At 29.5% G+C, this 21261-nt stretch overlaps 3 protein-coding genes across 5 annotated transcripts in view; 2 read left to right on the forward strand and 1 right to left on the reverse strand.

The window, feature by feature from the left end:
• LOC100750180 (tuberin) overlaps window positions 1–3461 on the forward strand; it is a 9208-nt gene extending 5747 nt beyond the window's left edge. The window contains exons 19-29 of the mRNA XM_012387779.3: window positions 58–271; window positions 365–796; window positions 864–1035; window positions 1120–1321; window positions 1426–1606; window positions 1724–1906; window positions 1975–2153; window positions 2241–2589; window positions 2660–2800; window positions 2867–3037; window positions 3219–3461. Coding sequence (XP_012243202.1) covers window positions 58–271; window positions 365–796; window positions 864–1035; window positions 1120–1321; window positions 1426–1606; window positions 1724–1906; window positions 1975–2153; window positions 2241–2589; window positions 2660–2800; window positions 2867–3037; window positions 3219–3425 — 2431 coding nt within the window. The 3' untranslated portion in view covers window positions 3426–3461. The remainder of the gene's footprint in view (window positions 1–57; window positions 272–364; window positions 797–863; window positions 1036–1119; window positions 1322–1425; window positions 1607–1723; window positions 1907–1974; window positions 2154–2240; window positions 2590–2659; window positions 2801–2866; window positions 3038–3218) is intronic.
• A 725-nt stretch (window positions 3462–4186) lies between these two features.
• Window positions 4187–7984, forward strand: LOC100747118 (calcium channel flower). Of its 2 annotated transcripts, XM_003484979.4 has the most exons (6): window positions 4189–4424; window positions 4510–4630; window positions 4984–5191; window positions 5429–5536; window positions 6064–6223; window positions 7053–7186. In XM_003484979.4, exons 1-5 carry the CDS (start codon window positions 4422–4424, stop codon window positions 6185–6187), a joined length of 564 nt encoding a protein of 187 aa, XP_003485027.1. In that variant the 5' UTR covers window positions 4189–4421; the 3' UTR covers window positions 6188–6223; window positions 7053–7186. The 2 variants fall into 2 exon arrangements, with proteins under 2 accessions (XP_003485028.1, XP_003485027.1); XM_003484980.4 differs by lacking the exon at window positions 6064–6223 and having other exon boundaries at window positions 4187–4424; window positions 7053–7984.
• A 4612-nt stretch (window positions 7985–12596) lies between these two features.
• Window positions 12597–21261, reverse strand: part of LOC100747309 (adenylate kinase isoenzyme 5) — a 13776-nt gene continuing 5111 nt past the window's right edge. Inside the window, exons 2-11 of one of the 2 annotated variants that reach the window (XM_012388088.3) lie at window positions 17704–17871; window positions 17259–17369; window positions 16843–16985; window positions 16283–16465; window positions 16049–16171; window positions 15755–15914; window positions 15151–15419; window positions 14849–15013; window positions 14376–14661; window positions 12597–14120 (exon numbers count right to left, since the gene is read on the reverse strand). In XM_012388088.3, the coding sequence (XP_012243511.1) occupies window positions 13861–14120; window positions 14376–14661; window positions 14849–15013; window positions 15151–15419; window positions 15755–15914; window positions 16049–16171; window positions 16283–16465; window positions 16843–16985; window positions 17259–17369; window positions 17704–17871 (1868 nt within the window). In that variant the 3' untranslated portion in view covers window positions 12597–13860. The remainder of the gene's footprint in view (window positions 14121–14375; window positions 14662–14848; window positions 15014–15150; window positions 15420–15754; window positions 15915–16048; window positions 16172–16282; window positions 16466–16842; window positions 16986–17258; window positions 17370–17703; window positions 17872–21261) is intronic. The other variant, XM_012388077.3, reaches the window with a different exon arrangement.

Raw genomic sequence — 21261 nt, forward strand, 5'->3', positions numbered from 1 at the left:
TATATATATATATATATATATATATATATATAAATAAGTATAACTTGTCTTTATTAGACTAGCAGCTGCCGATTTTCTACTTAAAGAGGGCCAATCAATGACATGGCTACTTGGTAACAAACTTATTACAGTAACAACAAGTGGTTGTAGCAATAAAGCAATGCGAAATGGACTTTGTGATAATTGTTGGGTTGTATGTAAACCTGGTCCTCAATCTCCTGAACATTCGAAAACATCTCAATCAACTTTAAGACGAGCATCGAGTACAGAGGTATTGTTAATATGTATTATTGATATTATTTACATAATTATTTTGCTATTAGTTACAAATTGTTCTAAAATATAAAATGATAATATATAATAGACAGCAAAAGAGGACAAATTGTCTAGGCAGTCTTCTGGAGGTCATGGGAGCTCTACTGCAAACACAGCTGCAAATTCTCCAACAGAAGAATCAAAGAAAGCATCGGAAGATTTAGATTTAACAAAAAAAGACCATTCTTCAGAAAAAATGGAAAAAGATCAAGCAGAATCATCAAAATTAGAACAAATACTTAATAGTGAGAAACAAGAAGAACATGTGCTCTGTGCGTGTTGGTGTCAGGGTTGGGCTGAGATATATGTACGTAGACCTACAGGTGATATGTCTTGGATAATGAGGATTCAGAACTCTATGCAATTTGAAACAAATGTAGACTTTCCTGTGTATGATATAATGGCTTTATATAGGCCAAATCAAGATTTGTTGCAAAAGCAGCAAGAATCTACATCAGAGTGTTCTGGAGATGAAGCAGAGGTAGTTTCAAAATATATTATTTAAAAATTATGTAAAAAAATGTACAATTCTTTCTCTCTTTCTATAGGACACTGCAGATAAAAGTATGGATCAAATACGATGTGATCATAATATTATGAAATCTGTGATATCTTCTGTATCATCAGGTCCAATCGCAATACCTGGTTCACCAGCTCGGCCGAGTCCTTCAAGGCAAAGTTCACGCGATAGTTTAGAGAGTTTAGAGGATGGTGAAGATGGTATGATTAAGCCTTATTATACTTTAATTGTCGTAATAAACAAATAATAAAATGGGTATATTAAAAAGTAAAAATTATTGGTAGATTTACGTCGTTCTCGAAATCCCGTACGCAGATCAAATTCTAGTCCTGAAATGAGTGCTAATTGGAAAAATCCATTCTTGAATAAAGAAAAACTAAGCAATTTGCAACAAGTAGACCGAGATCTTTTATCTACAGATATAGAAGTCAAACTTGATGCAGAACTAAAAAAACCTGCAAAAACTACATATGCAAAAGATATGAGGTATTATTTGTTTAACAAATAATAGTGTATTCTATTATTTTAATAGATTTTAATAATAACTTCATTAGCTTTGTAAATATAATAATAAAGATATATTTATGCAGAGTTAGTTGTGAAGCTATACCAGAAGAGATGTTTGGCATGGGTACAACACCTCCATCAGAAAATGCATCAGATCATCCGACTGCATTACGATCTCAACGTTCTTATCCAGGTGCAACACAAGTCACTCAAATTATTACGACTACTAGCAATACTGTTCCTCCATCACCTACTACCATACAGGTATAGTATTATTTTTTTAGCCTCTCGGGCATGAAAAGCCACTTCCAGTTTATGTATTCAAGTAAATAAAGTTTGCAATATGTCTTAATTACAAAAACCTTTCGTCTATTTTTACAGGTTCAAGGAAACTTTTTGGGAGTACAGGGACGCACAACACAAATTCAGTCATCTGTTGCAAAGCCTCCACAATCACCTACACAAATTTATCCTCGTTTATCTAGTCTTGACTCTGGTCAAAAACAAATGCCATTAGGATCAGATAGTAAACCACCTATTGGACGCAATCATTTAGCTGATAAGGTATCGTTGATTATATTTATTCTTAAATACTCTGTTTTAAAAGGACATATACACATATCTGTCTGTAGCAAAAGGATGAGAAACCTGATCCTTCTATGTTACCTCCTTTGCCATTACCTTTTCGTGATAGAGGTCATACAATTTCTGTAATGAGCCCCGTAAAAAAGTCCCGTGGAGAATGGGATAATATTCGTAGAGGAAACTCGCCACGAGTAAAAGAAACACCTAAAACTAGTATCAATCCGAGGTAATGATACAATACTTTTAAATACAAATATTCGGTAATTATCTTTGTGTTCTAATGTAAAATTTATATTTAAATTATAAATTACAGTTTTGTGTTTTTGCAACTGTATCATACAGCACATTTTGGTTCGCCTTCAGAAAAACCTTTATTGGTTCCACAGACAACGGCTGTACAAAGAGCAGTGACAAATTTAGATAGAATACAACCATATGAAACCCATAAAATTGGGGTTCTTTATGTTGGTCCAGGGCAAGCTTCTAATGAAACTGAAATTTTAGCTAATCAACATGGATCACTTCGATATACAGAATTTTTACAACGATTAGGAACGTTAGTCCGATTGAAGGACGTTGATGAAAGTGTGTTTTTGGGAGGTTTAGATCGTAATGGTGAAAACGGAAACTTTGCATATATTTGGCAAGACGATGTTACACAGGTTGAAATAAATTTCTATAATTTTTGTTATTTTATATTTTTGATAATGTAATTTTATATAATTTTATCAGGTGGCATTTCATGTTGCTACGTTGATGCCAACAAAATTAAGTGATCCGAAATGTACATCTAAAAAACAACATATTGGAAATAATTATGTTACTGTTGTTTATAATGAATCTGGAGAACCATATAATATACAAACTGTAAAGGTATGTTTTATTATAGTATCTCATTGTAAAGTATGATATGTACTAATATTTGTGTTGCTTTCTTAGGGACAGTTCAATTATGCATGTGTTGTAATTCAGCCCCTAGATCATGGTACTAATCAAGTTACAGTTCAAGTAAAAGAAGAATTAGTTAAACATATTCGACACAGTGAACCAAAAATTATTTCTGATCAAAATTTAGCTATTTTATCTCGACAGTTAGCTCTTCATGCCAATGTAAGTTTTATAAAAAAATATACTAATTGTAATTATATTGTACTATTCGTATACTATTCAATGTCTTTCCGATATATAAAAAAAATTAAATCAACATTAGTTTAATACCGTATTTGTTTTATTATAGCTTTCTCTTAAATTATATTACAATGAAATTTATAGTTTCTCTTCTCTGTCCTAGCTTGCTTCAATGGTTTCATCATCATTGGAACAAAATAGTCACAATCCATATGCTTCTAACTGGTTAGAACGTTTACGACATATTAAACGACTTAGGAATCGTGTGTTGCAAGAAACAAACAATAATCCAGATAGAACAACTGATGATTTATCACCAAGATCGAACAAACGTATTTATATGGATGATTTTACTGAGTATACAACATGATTTGATTTTAATAAAGAAGTTATTTAATAATTATAATTAATATGATTCATGTTTGTTAATGCGATAATTAAGTATTCTTTCTGTAAACTACAAAGAAGATAATTATTCTAAGTACAAATATTTCTCATATTTTATATTCAAATTTCAGTTAATTCATTAACATAAATTTTTAATTTTGTGATAAATAAAAGAACGAGTATGTAATATTATTCTAATATAATTATGTATTGTTATTTTAATATTCAATATAAAATAATACTATCTATTTAATGTATTTCGTTCTTCAAGATTATAAATAAATTCGACAAAATCGGTTTCAAACAAATCGTTAGGAAAAATTCACAATTTTAGAAAATACATTTATATTAGTAAAAATGAATTTTATATTTAAAAATAATAAAAATATCCGCTTGATATTATGAATATTTATTTCATATTGATTGGTAGAAATTTGCCGTAGAGGTTATATTTTATTTTGTAAGTTGGTAATACAAACAGCGCTTAAACCACGATCATATAAACAGATCTCTCGATATCCATACACTATACCCCAAGCCTAGGGAATATTCTAAAATTGAATCATGAAAAATTAATATGGAAGACAGGAAGGTTCTCGTTCTATACATGCGTGAGGTGCCATAAATGTCTCAAATAGGGACAGAGATACTCTACTCATCTCTGTCTATCTCGCAGAACGAGAACTTTGTTGTCTTCCATGTTGACTTTTCACAACTCAAAAGAGGGGTGGTTTTCCCTAGCGAGTGTCTAGATATGATCGTAGTTCAGACTCTAGACCTGTTTATATGACCGTCGCAGCTTAACTATAAAGAAGTTCACGTGAGAACTACGTACAAAATCGTTGACAGATATAAGCGCCTCTGCCCACATAATTAAGAAACTCACGGGTCGATTTTCCGTGCATCAACATCCTTATAGTACTGTCAGTCTCGTTTGGTCCTGTCAGCTGGTGAAGAAGGGGAGACTAGAACGATAAAAATGGTAAATGTATTTTCAATTACTGAGACTACAATTATTTGGACATATGTTATGTTTTTTTTATATTGATAGTTTATTGACTTTTTAGTCGTTCGCTGAGAAAATATCGTCGATTATGCAAAGACCAGGACAGGACCCTGTTGCCAAGGACGATGTACCTTGGTGGATGAAGTATGCTGGACGAGGACTCGGCACCGTGGGTAGTATAAGTATGTTTTGTAACATAACATGTATTGTGAGATATACATCATTAATGGAATTAATTGTGAGATATACATCATTAGTGGAATTAACTTACTGTCATTACTTTCTTTTACAGTAAACTTCTTATATTTTTTAGAATTTACATAAAAATGTATATAATAATTCATGTTTTATATAGACATATACAGTATTAACATACAATATGCATTTATGGTTTGTGATTTTTCTATACTTACAACTAATTATATAGAACTTAGACATCTTAAATCATCTATTGTTATCACTATAAACATTTTTATTACTTATCTTTATATTATGGACACAATAGCTATTTATGATTTTTGTGAATTTGTTATAGTTGCAATTATTCTTGGAGGATGGAATTGTTTATCAATTCTGATGGGTTCGGTAGATTGCCTAATAAGTGGTATGTGGCAAATGGTGGCTGGTTTTATAGTTGCAACAATAGAAGCACCATGTTGCTGTCTATTTATTGATTATGTACAAAACTTAAGTGATTGGGTGGAAAAGAGACCATATTGGAATAGAGCAGCTGGATATTGTATGTAAGTTTAAATTATATTTTTAATGAAATATTTAAGTTATAAATCTATATTTTTTTCTCTAGTGATGTGCATAGATAATTAAATGAGAATGCATCGTAATAGAGAAAATTTTTAACCGAGTTTCTTTTATGGCTGGGAGATAGAAAATTAACTATGTTATTGTTATATTGTTTTTCTTTCCTTTAATATTAATTTATATTGCTACTGTTTAGACATAATGTATTGTTTTATTTTTAGAATGGCAATTCCTTCAGTCCTCCTTTGTTTTGGAATGAGTAGCTTATTTGGCAGTGGTCTAATATTTGCGACAGGTGTAATATATGGACTAATGTCACTTGGGCGAAAGTAAGTTACATCTGTTTAATTTATTATTTTAGGAGATATATCATTCATATTAAAATTACATATATCATACAGATACACTTGTATAGGTATAAACAATTTATACTAATAAGTATATTGCTTTGTTTCAATTCTAAAAAATTAGTATAATTTCTTATACGATTATTTTATTCAGTTAAGGAAATAAATTGTATGGTGTGTTGTTATCATGTGTGCACATGTTATTTGCTTGTGGGTGGAAGACTAATTTTGTTACATTATCTCATATTTGTTTATATTTATGTTTGAATTTGTTGCTATGGTTTTTGGGTACTTTTTATAATACATAAATTAACTAACATAATTTCCATTTCATATTATGAAGTTCCATAAAGTATATATCATTCATACAAAGCAACACAAAATGTATCATTTTCCTTTTATTTAACATACGTTACAAGCTATGTACTATTAAAATATAATAGTAAAGTATATAATATTTGTCGTATGTAATACTTAATTTTTCGTTACTAATACACTAATCATAACAGAGGAACCAGGCCCGACCCAGCAGGAATGACGTCGGGTGTGAGTTCCCCACAGGGTACTGTACCTCCTACTACAGATCACCATACAACTCTCGTGGAAGATCCTGATGTCTGGAGGCCTACATAAATCATCAAACATTCATTGCACCACTTCTCTAACCAGGCAATAATAAATAAAATTTAATGTCATTTTTACACTTGTAGTTTTCTAGATACCACATTTTTAGATACCACATTACATTTTTAGATTTATGGCTAGATTTTAATGTTATAATTATGATTAATATATTTGACAATATGAGTTTAATTTATCTAATACATTACAATGAAATTGCCATTTCTGTGTGCAATGGTTTTTTCGCTAATTTACTTGAAAAAATTGAATTATTTGATTTAATAATACATATATTATTTTTATTCTATGTAAGTTAAAACTCATAAATTAATTATGCTGCAATGAAAGGCTTATATGTGTGTATGCTTAAGCTTAAGAATATTAGTTCATAATTTTAAACAATTATTTACCTATACACAAACGTTCTTTTAATACTACGAAAATAACACACATAGCTTTGGAAAATACATATTTAGCTTTGGATTTCTTGCATTGGAAACACATGTTTGCTTTGTTCTTATATTTTTGAGATATAGTGTATCACTTATATTAATGAGTTGCATGATATTGCTAGCTTCTTTTACCTATAATTTTATATACATTTGGATTTCAGCACATTATTTTCAATTTTAAATACCATCCCTTAATACTTCTTTGTTAAATACTATTCTTTAAGAATAGTATAGGTTCTTTTTAGATATAATTATAAAATGTTTAAAATAATATTGAAATTTTTGCTATAACGTAAAATTTTATATTATTAAAGCGTCTTTATAGGTATGTGTTCTATAATACAAAATTTATATTTTGTATATACATATAACGACAGTAATAAATAATAATTAAATAAATAAATTAATAATTTATGAATTTTTAGGGCACCACTTCGTGAAATGAGATCAGCAGCGACGAATATCGAGGTTCCTTCATCAAGTATGCAAGCTACACTTGTTGAAAATGCTCAACCAATGAGTTTTACCAATAGACCAGATAGTAATGTTTAAATTCACAACATTAATTGGCAAAAGAATTCATTTTCTGGTATGAATGGTGATGAATGTTGACTTGGTAAAATATTCAATAATTGAGCCTATGAATATGCATTGTTTGAAGCACTTATTATTTAGTCCTACTAATATTCTAATATTTTATCATCTTCAATTTATGATACTGTAAATTGCTTATATTATTTGCGCTGACATATAGGTGAAGTAGTTAGGTCATTTTTTCCTTTTCATACATAATTTTTAATTTAGTTTCAGTTGTGGACTTCGATATCAATAGAGCATTAGTGATATTAACACATTATTTACTAAACCATTATTATATATATAAAAGTTACATTATTTCAGTTTTTTATTTGAAATAATGCCAAAGTTAAAGACTGCTATAGAAATTATATTCTGTTAGTATTCATAGGCTTGATTTCTTGTGCTCCTACTTGTCTATTGTGTGTCATAATGTTCATAAAGAATGAAATTGGTGAGAAAAAAATAATCTTACGTTAGTTGATTTTGGATGTAGTTATCTATTTAAATTTTACATTTTAAATTGATGAAGTGTAATATTTTGAACTAAAATAACACTTCCAAAATCAAAATATCCTAAGACTTTAAGACGAATCATTCATAAGTTATAGAAGGTGGACGAGTCATAACTAGCTTTATTTTCATTTATTCATGTATTGTATACATATATATGTGGGATAAGTTATATAGTTAGAACAATCCTCCATTTGTTTATTATTTAGGATAAAAAATTAATCTATAAATTATGAATTGATCTAAATCCAATAATATTGCACTTCATTTTTTCTAGAAAAACAGCATTATATATATATTTTATATGAGTCAATCTTTTATTTTGTGAATGAAATTTGCAATATTTTGCAAAAAAGATTATTTTGGATAGATTTTTCTTCAAAATTGATATTTGATGGATGCAAGAATTAATTTATATAAAAAATTAAATATATATGTAATTTAAAAAGAAAGACATTGTTCGACTTCGGTGTATTATTACATTTAACATGAAAAAGAGGAAACAAAAAGATAGATTATGTAACTTTTCTTTTTATTATTTTATCCTACCTTGAATAAAGAAAATATATATGGAAATATAAGTATATGGATTACTTCGTTTATTTTTTCTGCGAAATTATTTGTACATATACATGTATACATACATACATTTGAATTTACTTCGTAATCGTTTCATTCGATATTTATATTTATATATATATGGTATCTACTCCCATATAATATTCTTGATTCCAAAACTTCCAAACATAATTTTTTGTACCTTCTATATTTTTGTAGCTAAATCTGAATGATATATGGCAGAGACTATTACTGATCAGATGTACTAGTATATTTTAGTGTGTATAATGTAGTTTTTGTTCAAAATTACAAAATTGTAAATATATAATATTCTGATTATTTCGATAATGTTTATATCAGATTTTACTCTATTCAAAATTGTTTTAATCAGAATCAGATGTATCAATGACTTCCTCATTTTTATAGACATTTTGAACTTCTTTCCCTCTTCAATCCATATCATGTATTTTTAATCAAATAAGCATTTATTTCTTAATCGAAACTGTCAAATTACTCGACCATTATCTCTCCCTACATTCCCATTTTTTAATTAATTTATTTATTAAGTATACAAGACTCTAGAAATATTTAACCAGGTACCGATTTTTTAAATCTTTGATGATTTTAGTGTTGCGTTTGCCAAATAAATTCAGTTTAAATCCACTTCTAGACGTATGTAAATTATTGTATTTATATAGTGCGTATTATAAAGTTATTGTTTATTGTGATTTCCGTTTATTGTGATTGTTTATAATTAAGTACACTTTTAGTAATTTATGTTCATATATGATAAATAATATACTATATCATACGCAATGTTAATTAGCATGCATTAAAAGAAATAGGAGCATATTATGTAACTTGATTATATCACATGTAATTTCTGTACTCAATCTGAATCGAATATTTCCGATTTTCATATTTTATCATTTATGATTTATTTTAAGATTACAAAATGCTTCTTTTAAATTTAAATTACGTATTTTAAAAAATATAATAAAATCAGGGTATACTTACCTTGATAACATCATTAGTGTCAAATATTTTTATGTAATGTTTAATAGGAAAAAAATGATATAAAGGATGTATGATATTAGTGAGAGATTAAATTAGAAGCAAATATTCGGCGCTAACTAATTTTATTTTACTTCCATTGCATAAATTTTGAAGAATATTTAGCGTTTACACAATGAGAGACGATACTTGAGCAAATTCAACATGAAGAAAATAATATAAAAAGGAAAAAAAATGTTAAAATAAATTATCAGATGAATAATGTATAAAATATACGATAAGTTACATGAGGCATTTTATTGTTGTTACTGGTAGGACAGGAATATATTTATAATAATTTTCTGTCATAAGGAAATGTGTTCAAAAGTATATGTCGCATGCGTATTTGACCAACTATTATTGAAAAGGATTAAACATTTATAGTAACATACATTACTTGCTATATAGGTTAGTGGATTATGAATAAATTTTAAGAATACATACTGTCTTCGAAATATACCAAAATATACATATGTAGATATTCAACTTCCATTAAATGGAAACCCAAATGAAATATTTATAATGCTTAATGCACTATCACGATTTCAAGCCAATATGATATGTATACACGGAAGAAAATAGACTTATTTTAAACATATGTCTATTTAATTAAAAATATCCTGTTATAAATATGTTTAATTTTGGGAGTAGAAATTTATAAATAAAAGGTTCGGATATACACCGCTATGTATGTATTACATTAATAATTACATGAATAAATTAATAAGCTTCGTTACATACATGTATAGTAAAATTGTCAATAAATATTAAAATTACATTAAAAGTATTATATTTGAATAATTTTAACTAAAGTGGTAAAATTTATTATAACTAAGCCTTTTAAATTTCATTTTTATAATTTTTTTCTTTCGACAGTATTACTTATGTATTATATTTTACATGATTCTTTTTTTAAAAATCGCGTTATTTATTTTAGTAAGTAAATTGTAAGTAAATTGTCAACCAATCATAAAGAAGGATTTGATATGACCAATGCAAGTATTCAAAAAATTTCGTAAGTTATTCGTTCTTTATACATTTTGTTCAAACGTGCGGAAATTCATATTATTTTATAAACGTACGATTAAATAAATTTTTTATTATTCAAGAGATTTAATTCATACAGTGTTTCTTTATGAAATAGATAAATGATGATGTAGAGTAAAATTCGCACTCAATTTAGTTTAGTTAGTTTAGTTATGGTACGTGGAATAAATAATACGATAACGATATTGTGTAAAATTTCAGTGCATTTGTTTATTATCTTAATATTTGTCTAAAAAAACATCGATATATATATATATATATAAATAATCTAAATAATATAGAACATTATACAACTTTTATATTTTTATACTTTATTGCTGAAAAAAAGACAATTACATTGTTATTTATAAAATATTATCATATTAATTTAATATCAATTAAAAATTACAACTCATATGTATAGAAACGAATGCTGAATGTGAGTGTTTGTAGTACGAATCGATGTGCTTTGTCTCGAAAAAATTCCAATAAAATCAAATCGTAAAGGTAAGGCAAAACATAAAAATCTGTTTCATATAATAAATAATATAAATTATAATTTAAATATTCTGAATAGAAGATGATTTTAACGTTAATCTATATTGATTTATACAATTTATATAAATCCGCCTGCGGACTCAGTTGTATATTATATGAAACTTTGCTTAGATTTATATGTATATTTATAAATTATGTTATTTAATTGTAAGGTTTTTACAATGCATTTAATTGCACGGTATGTTACAGCAATGATATTTTATCCGACAATTTTTAAATAAAATTTGATAAAGCTATAAGTTCAAGACATTAAGTAATTTCTATTTTTCGTACTATTGTTCTTATGATATTGTTTTTTACAGGATGTTCCACAAGTTTTTGTACAAACATTGCTGGTGTCTTGGATTCTAAATTTTCAATGAAAATAAGAGGAAAAGAAGAAGGATGCATTTGAGTTGTGTCCTGTAAGTACGTTTATGATCACTATCTGTGATACGATTAACTAATGAAACGAAATAAACATATACTATACATGATATTTTTTATCTATAGTGATCTGTTAAACTCGTGAAAGAAGTGTGTTGAATACCTCACGGGACACCAGCATCGATGTAAGTATTTCTAAATTTATCCTAAAGAGTTGTGGTTAACTACAACTGTTTCAATATACATATGAATCTTTTCGAAATGTTTTTTGTACTTCGTGTAGAAAACAGTTTGTCACCTGATTTAAGTAGATCTACTTTCTGCATGCATTTAAAAAGTCATTGTTTATTTACAGTTATTTTTCATATCAAAATTTGTCACGATTTGTCATATCATATTTCTGTATACATACTTTTTAATTGCATTACCTTACGTATTTACTACCTGCATAATTTTTTAATATTTGGACCAATATCTCTATATCATAATTCGTAACGCAAATACTTTAAAACGCACGCATAAAAGAAGATTTTACTTTAATAAGGCCAATAAGCACATTTTTAGTGAGGTATCTAATGTTTTATTACGTGTAATGTATAAATCCCTGTGATATGAAATATTAGAATGTAAAAACTAGACTATTTAATTATTTATTTAATAATCAGGAGTGATTTGAAGATTTTAGTTTTATTCTTTTATGAAAGAAAATAATTTCAATAATGAAGAACAATTTAAAATTGCTTCATTCATTTTTTTTTGTACGTATTCCAGTCTCGTACATAAATCAGTCCAATATTATACAGGGTGGTTGGTAACTGATGGTACAAGCGGAAAGGGGGTGATTCTACGTGAAAAAAGAAGTCGAAAATATAGAATAAAAATTTTTTGTTCGAGGCTTTGTTTTCGAGAAAATCGACTTTGAAATCGGTACGCGTGCACTTTATCGCGTCTCGTTATAACGGATCTTACTGTAGATCGTTGTCTCGATGGAACAATTAAAAAAAAAAAAAAGAAATTTATTCTATATTTTCGACTTCTTTTTTCGCGTAGAATCACCCATTTTTCGCGTGTACCATCAGTTACCAACCACCCTGTATAAATGAAACGAAAAAAATGATTGATTTTTCATTGAGACATTTTCCATTTATGTAGAATACGACTGAAAGTATATAGAAGGAAAATGAATTAATATAGAACAGAAATTCGCGTAAATAAATAATGGTAAATAATAATGTTAAAGAAATTTTATTTGTAAATATTAGACATGGAAATAAATTATCAAGAAATAATTAAAGAAGCTATTCAAACTAGGTGAAAAAAACGATTATTTTAATATTTTATTAGAATATACAATTATTAAATGTTCTTTAATTAGACTTAACTTATTGATATCTTATCGTGCTTAGTATGAGTACCGTTTAGAGTAATAGAAACACGGATAATATTCCATTCAAAAGTCCGAAACTAAATTCTTTTTCTACGTAATATGTGCTTGTATCAAGAGCCATTTAATTTCTTTTGATAAGAGTTCAACGTACCAGCTACTGATTCGTAGTTATTAAATTTGCATAATTTGGTTCAATTTTCATTAGAGTTAAATTTTCATTTACACTCTTGAAATATCTGTTTTCTAGAGTTCCATAAAAAATCTTATTTTTATAATAGCGTTTTATTAGAAACGAACGATATTAAATACTTTACTTCGTTATCAGTCTCGCTTGATGTAAGTACTTACTGTCTGTAACGTTCAGGTAAAAAAGAATAAGAAAAACAAGAAAGAAAAACATACGTATTTCATATTACACTTAAACGTATCGTATACAACTATTTAGTCTCGAAACCTCGATATTTGAATACGAGTATCTTAGTCTATATGTATACATTTGCGTATCTAATTTTGCGTTTGGCTTTCCTCTTAAATTCATCGTTTAATCCTATGTAAGTCGTAATGGTCTTAAGGCACGATGCGAATGTATTATTACGTAAGTGGGCTGTTCCCGGATTTTCCCGACAAACTGGGATTATTGAAAATAAGTAAAAAATATAGTACGAAATTGAGTTAAAACTGTTTTGTTGGAAAATTATAACTTCATATTGAACACAACATGAATCAAGCAACGATTTTTCATTGCTATTTTACATTATGTTTTTCTGTTTTAAAACGATCCCGCTTAATGGACTCTTAATTAGCGAGTTCTGAATTTCGTTTAAAGACTCTTGTAATGTAATGTTTACACATTTATTGAAACTTATCTATGGCATTGAAATCTTTCTTCTATCATGGCGAAGCGTTCATAAACAAAAACTTCATATAATAACTTCTTCTTATCTTCTCTAGTAAATTATACTTTTCCAGTTTATCAGGTAACGCCGAAAAATCTTCATATAGTATTATTATAATACGTATAGTATACTGCTTATATATGTATGTATGTTTTATCAGAGAGGAACTTCGAATGTTCGTTTAATTTCGTGATCATTAACGTGATCGATTAAATTTATAAAAAGATAGAACAATATTAAAAATATTCTTTTCTCCTTTTTAATTTTTCGTTCGAACGACGATCTTACACGTGTTTTTAACTACATGTGTAAATTCTGTTGGTAACCTTCGACCTCGTTGTACATCTTCCTCACTGCATCTTTGGTGTTGTTCGGCAAATAATTTTGTACTGCCGGTGCAACTTTGTTATTACTTGATATAATTCCGTTGGCCAGATGTGCAACACCATTTTGCAACATGTGTGCGGTACCATTCGCAATACCGTTTTGCATACGAGCAGCACCGTTTTTTTGAACCTGTCTGGCGTTATTCTTTAATCCATTTGCGATTCGTACTGCACCTGTCAGTGGAAATTTTGATTAAATCTTATTCTTGCCCTTTGTTTTTAGTAATTATGTTCCATTAAAATTTAACTTATTTATTATCAAACTGCGAATGTTTCTATAACTTCATATTTTTGTAAACGTAATTAAAAATGGAATTAAATATTATATAAACGTATAAACATTTGCAGTGTATATATTATACATATGTACTTAGGTATAAGTAAAGTAAAATAAGAGAGAGAGAGAGAAAGAGAGAGAATATTGGTTACCCTGTATGCTGCGTATTCCATTCATATTTTTCGTAGCATTAACTGCTTGCTCGCCATTTAATTTACCATCGGTCATCTGCTTAGAAACACCGTTTGATATGATCGATTGATCCCTATTATTAAGAACAACTGTATTTAATTTCTCATTGTTTCCATTTTCTTGTACCATCTGTGGTTCAGGATTATGCAGATCATTCTCTTCTTTGCGACGCGTTTGCGTCATTAATTGATAAAGTGCGGCCGCGAATTCTTGTTGCACGCTTGGTACGTCCGTGTCGCCATCAATCTGTATTGAAAACGATTTCACATTTTAGTATTACTACACTCGTACTATCTTGATTAATTTAATATTAATTTTATATAAAATTATATTTCTTTATACCTATCTAATACCAAATTTTTATTGTATTATTGGTATTGTAGTATTATATTGTCTGAATCACAAGAGAGGAAGAATTTCGGATTACACTTACAATCGTTAAGCGATTTTCGTTGTCCAGGGTTTTTAACATAGGTAAAGATACTTCGCGAAAGAGTTCCAGCCTCTTTCTAAATGCAGATACGTTATCATCTATCCTTCCTCTGCCAAGTTGTAGTTTCGAGCAGTCTAATAATACTAACGGTGGCTGCTGGCCAAACTAAAAAGTTGAGAAATAATATTGGATATGTTCGTTAAACTTGGATAACATTGTAAAAACATGAGAAAAGATCTATTGTGTACACCGTTGTGCATTTATTATCAAACTGTATGTATATATGGGCCATTGTAAATTACCTTATTCTCAAATTCTTGCACTTGATTCAAGTCCCTCGGATAGCCATCTATTACTATGCCATCCGTGTCGCGATTTAGCATAATCTGCTGCTCTACTACTTGCATGACGATGTCTTGTGGCACCGTTTCTCCAGAGACGATAGCATCGTTGACAATAGTATTTGACGATGCCATCGCTCTAAGCAAACCACCGATGCTAACTTGGACCCAGCCTGGCATATTGCGAACAGCCTGAGTGCATAAATTTTCTTTGTTGCTTCCTGGGCCACCTAGTAAAATAAAAATACCAATCTTAAGTGCTTGTAACGTTTTATTAAATTTCTTCGATCTAATTCGTTTGTTAACGTAGCTCTGATATAATTAGTTTTAGTAAGTTTTTATTTTCAAGCTCTATATGCCTATGCTCCTGGAACCTTTATGCTCAAATCTTACGTGTTCAAACAAGTAGAAAGAAATCACGCATACCAAAAAACCATTCTTTCATTTGACCGATTAAATTAACAACAATTTGGCAAACTTAAGAAATTTGTTAAGGCTAAAAAAATATTACGATTGGATTTAGAATAATTCAAGGAACAATTTTGTAAGGTGTATTTTTTCTTACCTATAACCCAGATGAACGCGGGTAATCCTTTTCTAGACTTGATCGCGGTTTTTACGGGTTTCACATTCACCTCGACAGGTATTTGCGTTAGCTGAGCCAACACTTCTTCCATAGGAGATGATGATTTTGGAATAGATTCTTTCCTCCTCTCGACTTCTACCTGTAATTTCAATATTCTACGTTGGACAGCTTGAATATTAACATTTTCACAGACGAATTTATCAAGCGTTTAGCAAAAGAGATCGTAAGCCGAAGAATAAATATATATCACCGGTTCGAAACATGGAAACTTACTTCTGTTTTTAACGGTTGAGAAGCATTTTTTCCTTGTATTTCATCGTTTGACAAGCCGAGAATTTTGAAAACCGCTTCACGAAAATCGACGTAAACCTCGCTCGGATTTCTTTCTCCGTTTATCTGTAATTACCATAAGCGATAATTAGACAATGCTTTAACGATTATCACGCGTTCAGGAAATGAGATCAGCATCAAGTTTCAAAAAATATGTAGAAATATTCGCTTGCTTACCTCTAGCAACATTCCACTTTGATCGAAATATTCTGCGACGGGCATAACGTTTCTATAAAAATTATAAAGTTCCATTCTTGCTAGCTCGATCACTACTTGTCCAAGTTGTGCACCAAAATCGATTTGTCTTTCGAGAATCTCCTGTCTCCAGGACACGAGAATCACGCCGTTTACAATTTTAATCTGTAAATGTAGCAATTATTTTTGGACCGCTTTATAACACAAAGGATCGTTTTTCCTTTCTTAATGTAACAGTTTTAACGAAGTGTCGCAAAAGCTGTTCTATAAAACTTATGACGCGATTAATTGTAACATTCAAACATGATTCTCAAAGGAAATCGATTTCTTTTCTACAAACGGGAGTTCAGAAATATTATGAAAGGATCAATCGAAGAGAATGTCCTAATTTGGTGATCGATTTTTGTCCTTTATCTGCTTCGTGCATGCTTCAATATATGTTTTGTTTACATATCTCATTTAAGAATTTGATCCGGATTATTCTTCTCTGTCGTTAGAAGAGGCGTTTTCGAATCAAAATATATCTATATAAAAATACTTACTTTTTCAGCATATTCTACTACGTCGCGCATATTACGTGGATAACCACTAACAAGAAAGACTTTAGAACCTGGAGACATCTTGATTTCCAGCATAAGAACCTCCGCAACTGTTTTACTGCTAAGTTGTCCGAAATCTTGCATATCTATCGTAAAAATAATATATCAACAAATAGGATATTTATATATAGGATATAATAAATAAAAAATATTAATATAATAATATATTAATATTCTCAAAATTCTGTTTTCATCTATCTTACGGGCTTTCATTAGCAATAAAATCATTATAACAATATATTCATTATCAATTTTATTTAGTAATTGTTACATCACTAATATTTATTAATTTATGTGTATAGTAATTATCCGTAATTTCTCACTTAATGATCCATTTTACAAATAACGTGTCTCCATACCATTTCCAAGAGCGTATTGTTGAAGGAGATCCATCATATTGATATGCGTTATACCCTTTTTCTCTTGCATCAAATTATCACAATGTGTCACCTTTCCACTACCAGGTCCACCTAAAGATCGAAAGTTGTATCATGATATAGAAAGAATGATAAAACACCATTTCGCAGTATAGATAAATATGGTATTTTGCTCGAATAACAGCTAAAACGCTGATAGCATTTTACGATAATAATCAAATTAACAGAAACTTTCTTATGTCAAAATTTGTTAAAACGTAAAAAAAATTTTTTACATTAAACTTTGCATTAAAAAGAGTCGTCCTAATCCGAAAGTTAATTCAGATTCTTATTTTTAACTTCATCCGAGAATTATGTACGCAAGGCGCGAGAAAGCAATTCAAATACTTTGCTCTTATTTTTCAACTGAATCGTATATGATACGAACCAAGCACAAATATGACAGGCACTTTTGGAACTTCGAATTTAACTGCACCAACGTTCTGTTGTGGAAAATATCCGCTTGGGGGTGTTGACAAGAGGCCAGCCTCTCCTCGCCATTTCCCCGCGCTTCGAGCATCAGCTTCCTCGAACACCTGCGATCCATTTTGTTGATCTGCGACCAAATTTTTCGTTAAATAACTTGAAGTCGATCGTTAAACTAGATTATTATCGGTTGAAATTATAAACTAAGTACTATAAGTTTGGAGAATGATCGGTTTATTCGTTAGCCGTTTTGATGTTCAATTAAAACTTTTTAGTAACCTTTTGTATTGGGTTGGCAACTAAGTATTGCGGATTTTATCATTAGGTGGTAATGACAAAATCCGCAATCATTTAGTTGCCAACCTAATACAACGATTGCTTATTGCAAAAGCAATTTTCATAGATTCCGATCAATTTTAATGTCAATTTAAATCTTCCTTCTGTTCTTTACACTTTTCTTTGTTAATTACCTGTTAACCTTACGTTAACTGTAATATTATTTTGCAAAATGTATTATATTTAGCAAGTGATGACATACTGTGAAGAACATGCTCTTACAAAAATTATCTGTCTACACGATGTCGTAACGTTCAATTTTTACATTGCATGTGCTACGTAATATTGCGTGGCAATTTATAACATCACGTGCAGCTGCGCTTATGTACATTTAATTTAAATATTAACGATTACAAAGCAATGTCTTCATTAGGTTAAAAGGTCTCCAGCACCTATTTGTCTCTTCCTTTTATGAAATTTCCTTTATCTCTTGGTTTCCGCTTCGGAAGAAAACGAACGAGTATAATGATCGTATACATGTTAACCACTCTTGTTTTCTTTATATTTTTCGAAAATCTTTTCTAATTTTAGTAATTTATCAGGCACCATTGGGATTCTTTTCATTCAAACGCAAACACTGCTAGGATCTTAGTTGATAAACGAAATAAAAATGTATCAGCGAGTAAAAATATAGGTATAATAATTAAACAGAAATATATTAAAGAGAGATTCTAATAGAAAAATGTTAAATACGATAATTTTTTTAGCAATTTTTAAACTTTATTTAATGAACGATGAAAGTATGAAAATTGTTATTAACGATTGTGATATGAAAACAATTTTTCCTTTCTTAAATACCAATATTTTATAATATCTGATCTTAGCTAAAGTTTTGTATGTTACTACATTACTATTGTACAGTGTTTGATTTATTCATAAATGTTTTAACTCGATCACATAGACACAGATCGTACACGATATACATATATGCTTGTACATATAGAATGAATTATTCATATATGAGTTTATACTTCTATTAATTATTAACGTACATGTATAGAAATTTCAATAGCTTAACGAAGAACTGCCAGTCTAATTCCAGAAAAGATATATACATAGTTCAAACTTGTTATTAAACGTATATGATTATAAAAACTACAAGAAATGAATTGTTCAGACAGAGATTTATTTTGACAAACGATAGATATGATTTTACTTAACAAAAAATATTTCATCGTTAAACAAAATTATGTGAAATAAATATTCAGTAGCTTTATTTTTTTTTAATTAAATATTTTAATCAAATTTTGCAATCTTTAATCGTTAAATTAAATACACCACCGTGGAATAATATATAATGTTATTAATTATTCAATCATTCAAAGAGGAAACTATGTGATAGTAACCGTCAAAACAGAATGAGATCGAGGAACGATCTCTAATCTTTTTAATTCTTCAATTTGATCGGTCAATAAAAAATCCGAAAAATAAAAAATCATCGCCGCGATTGCCGTCACGTTTGCGCGACTAATTTTCCGCGTAATTTTGCACTAATTTGCCGTTTTTCCAGTTAAAAATGGGAATCGCGTTCCGCGTGAACTGCTTCGTAGAAATCCACGCTATTCTAAAATGTAACGACAAATTGGCGCGACGGTGACGCTGTGGCTAATCGCACGTCTCCACCGTGCCTGTAGGCATCGTAGCTTTTGGTATATACGTATAATCTCTATGTATACGTATAAGATCTATGAAACTGGAAACATTTGCACATTCTTGTATGCAATCGAAATCATTTGAACGCCTTTACGTTAACTGTGAAATTTATCATGACCGAACACCGTGTCACAGTGTAACGTTACTTCCACGATATCGATTAAACTGTATACGTAAACTGTGTATAAACTGTGTTCTTGCGGTCTCCTTTCGATTGTAGAGAAACAGGTCTAACGTTGAAGCATCTACGTGTCCATAAAGGAAAGAAACACACGTTACTGCTGTACACGTGGAACGATGTGTTTCTGTGAAAAAGGTGGCCACACGTAATGATCGGAGATCATACATTAAAAATTATGTTCAAGACTATAAGATTTTAATGAAGCGGATTCGCACGATTACATAGTTGTCTTCAGTAAACATTTTAATTCATTTTGCAGTAAGTGTAATTTGATGATGATATTTTAAAGTATGTTTTAACGTATCAATTTTCGTATACGGGGATGTGTATTTCAATAAATTATACTGAGTTTAATCTTATAGTAATCGTAATGTTATATTCAGGTAATTTTGTTATTATTTTCAATGATAATTAGTAGCAGCCGGTACTGTATCAAATAATATACGCGATAAAAGAACGATATCTTACCGTTGCTTCAACGTTTACAATCTTTGTGATAAGAATCGCTAATAAAAGGCCAATCGTAATAACTGGCAACGTCCTTTCACGGTACTTCGCAATCGTGGTTTTAATCGTAGATATAAAAAAGAAAGAAAGATATAAAAGATTATGTTTAAGATTTGATTCTCATCTTACTGTTTCCTTTACTAAGAAAGGGGTATAAACACTGACTAGCTAACGACAAACGTCATGAACTTATTTGCAATATTGATTCGTTACGTGACTCATGCCTATAGAAATTTCTTTGTTGCCATCGAGCTATTCATTTCTACGTAAACTATTAACTTTGCGGTAAACGAATCCTCGAAGAGAATATGATACGAAGGAACCATCGTAAACGAAACAAGCGTATCTCCTTTTCACGTTGACCATATATACAAAGAAAGCGTTGATTAATCTCGGAAGAAGATTAAATCGCAGTTGATATTTTCCTTAAAGATGAGTTTCAATCTCAAGAAAGTAATGAAATCTTAAAACAGAATTTACGCCATTTCATATTTTTATAAACATAACTAAACAAAATCTAAATAGAGGTGCGTTCCATCTTTTAAATACTATAACGGCTTCTATACTTTGAATATTTTATATAGGGTGGTTGGTAATTGATGGTACAAGCGGAAAGGGGGTGATTCTACGCGAAAAAAGAAGTCGAAAATATAGAATAAAAATTTTTCGTTCGAGGCTTTGTTTTCGAGAAAATCGACTTTGAATTTTGGCTCGGTACGCGTGCACCTTATCACGTCTCGTTATAACGGATCTCACTGTGGATCGTTGTCTCGATGGGAAAATTAAAAAAAAGAAAAAAGAAATTTTATTCTATATTTTCGACTTCTTTTTTTCCGTAGAATC

Source organism: Bombus impatiens, unplaced genomic scaffold, assembly GCF_000188095.3.
Source record: "Bombus impatiens unplaced genomic scaffold, BIMP_2.2 scf_0033, whole genome shotgun sequence".
Taxonomy (NCBI): domain Eukaryota; kingdom Metazoa; phylum Arthropoda; class Insecta; order Hymenoptera; family Apidae; genus Bombus; species Bombus impatiens.

Bases quoted from the DNA above. Each gene is read 5' to 3' on its own strand.
- LOC100747118 (XM_003484980.4), top strand. The intron at 4,631-4,983 runs GTATGTTTTGTA...AATTTGTTATAG, and splicing joins CGGCACCGTGGGTAGTATAA to TTGCAATTATTCTTGGAGGA. The intron at 5,537-7,052 runs GTAAGTTACATC...ATGAATTTTTAG, and splicing joins CTAATGTCACTTGGGCGAAA to GGCACCACTTCGTGAAATGA.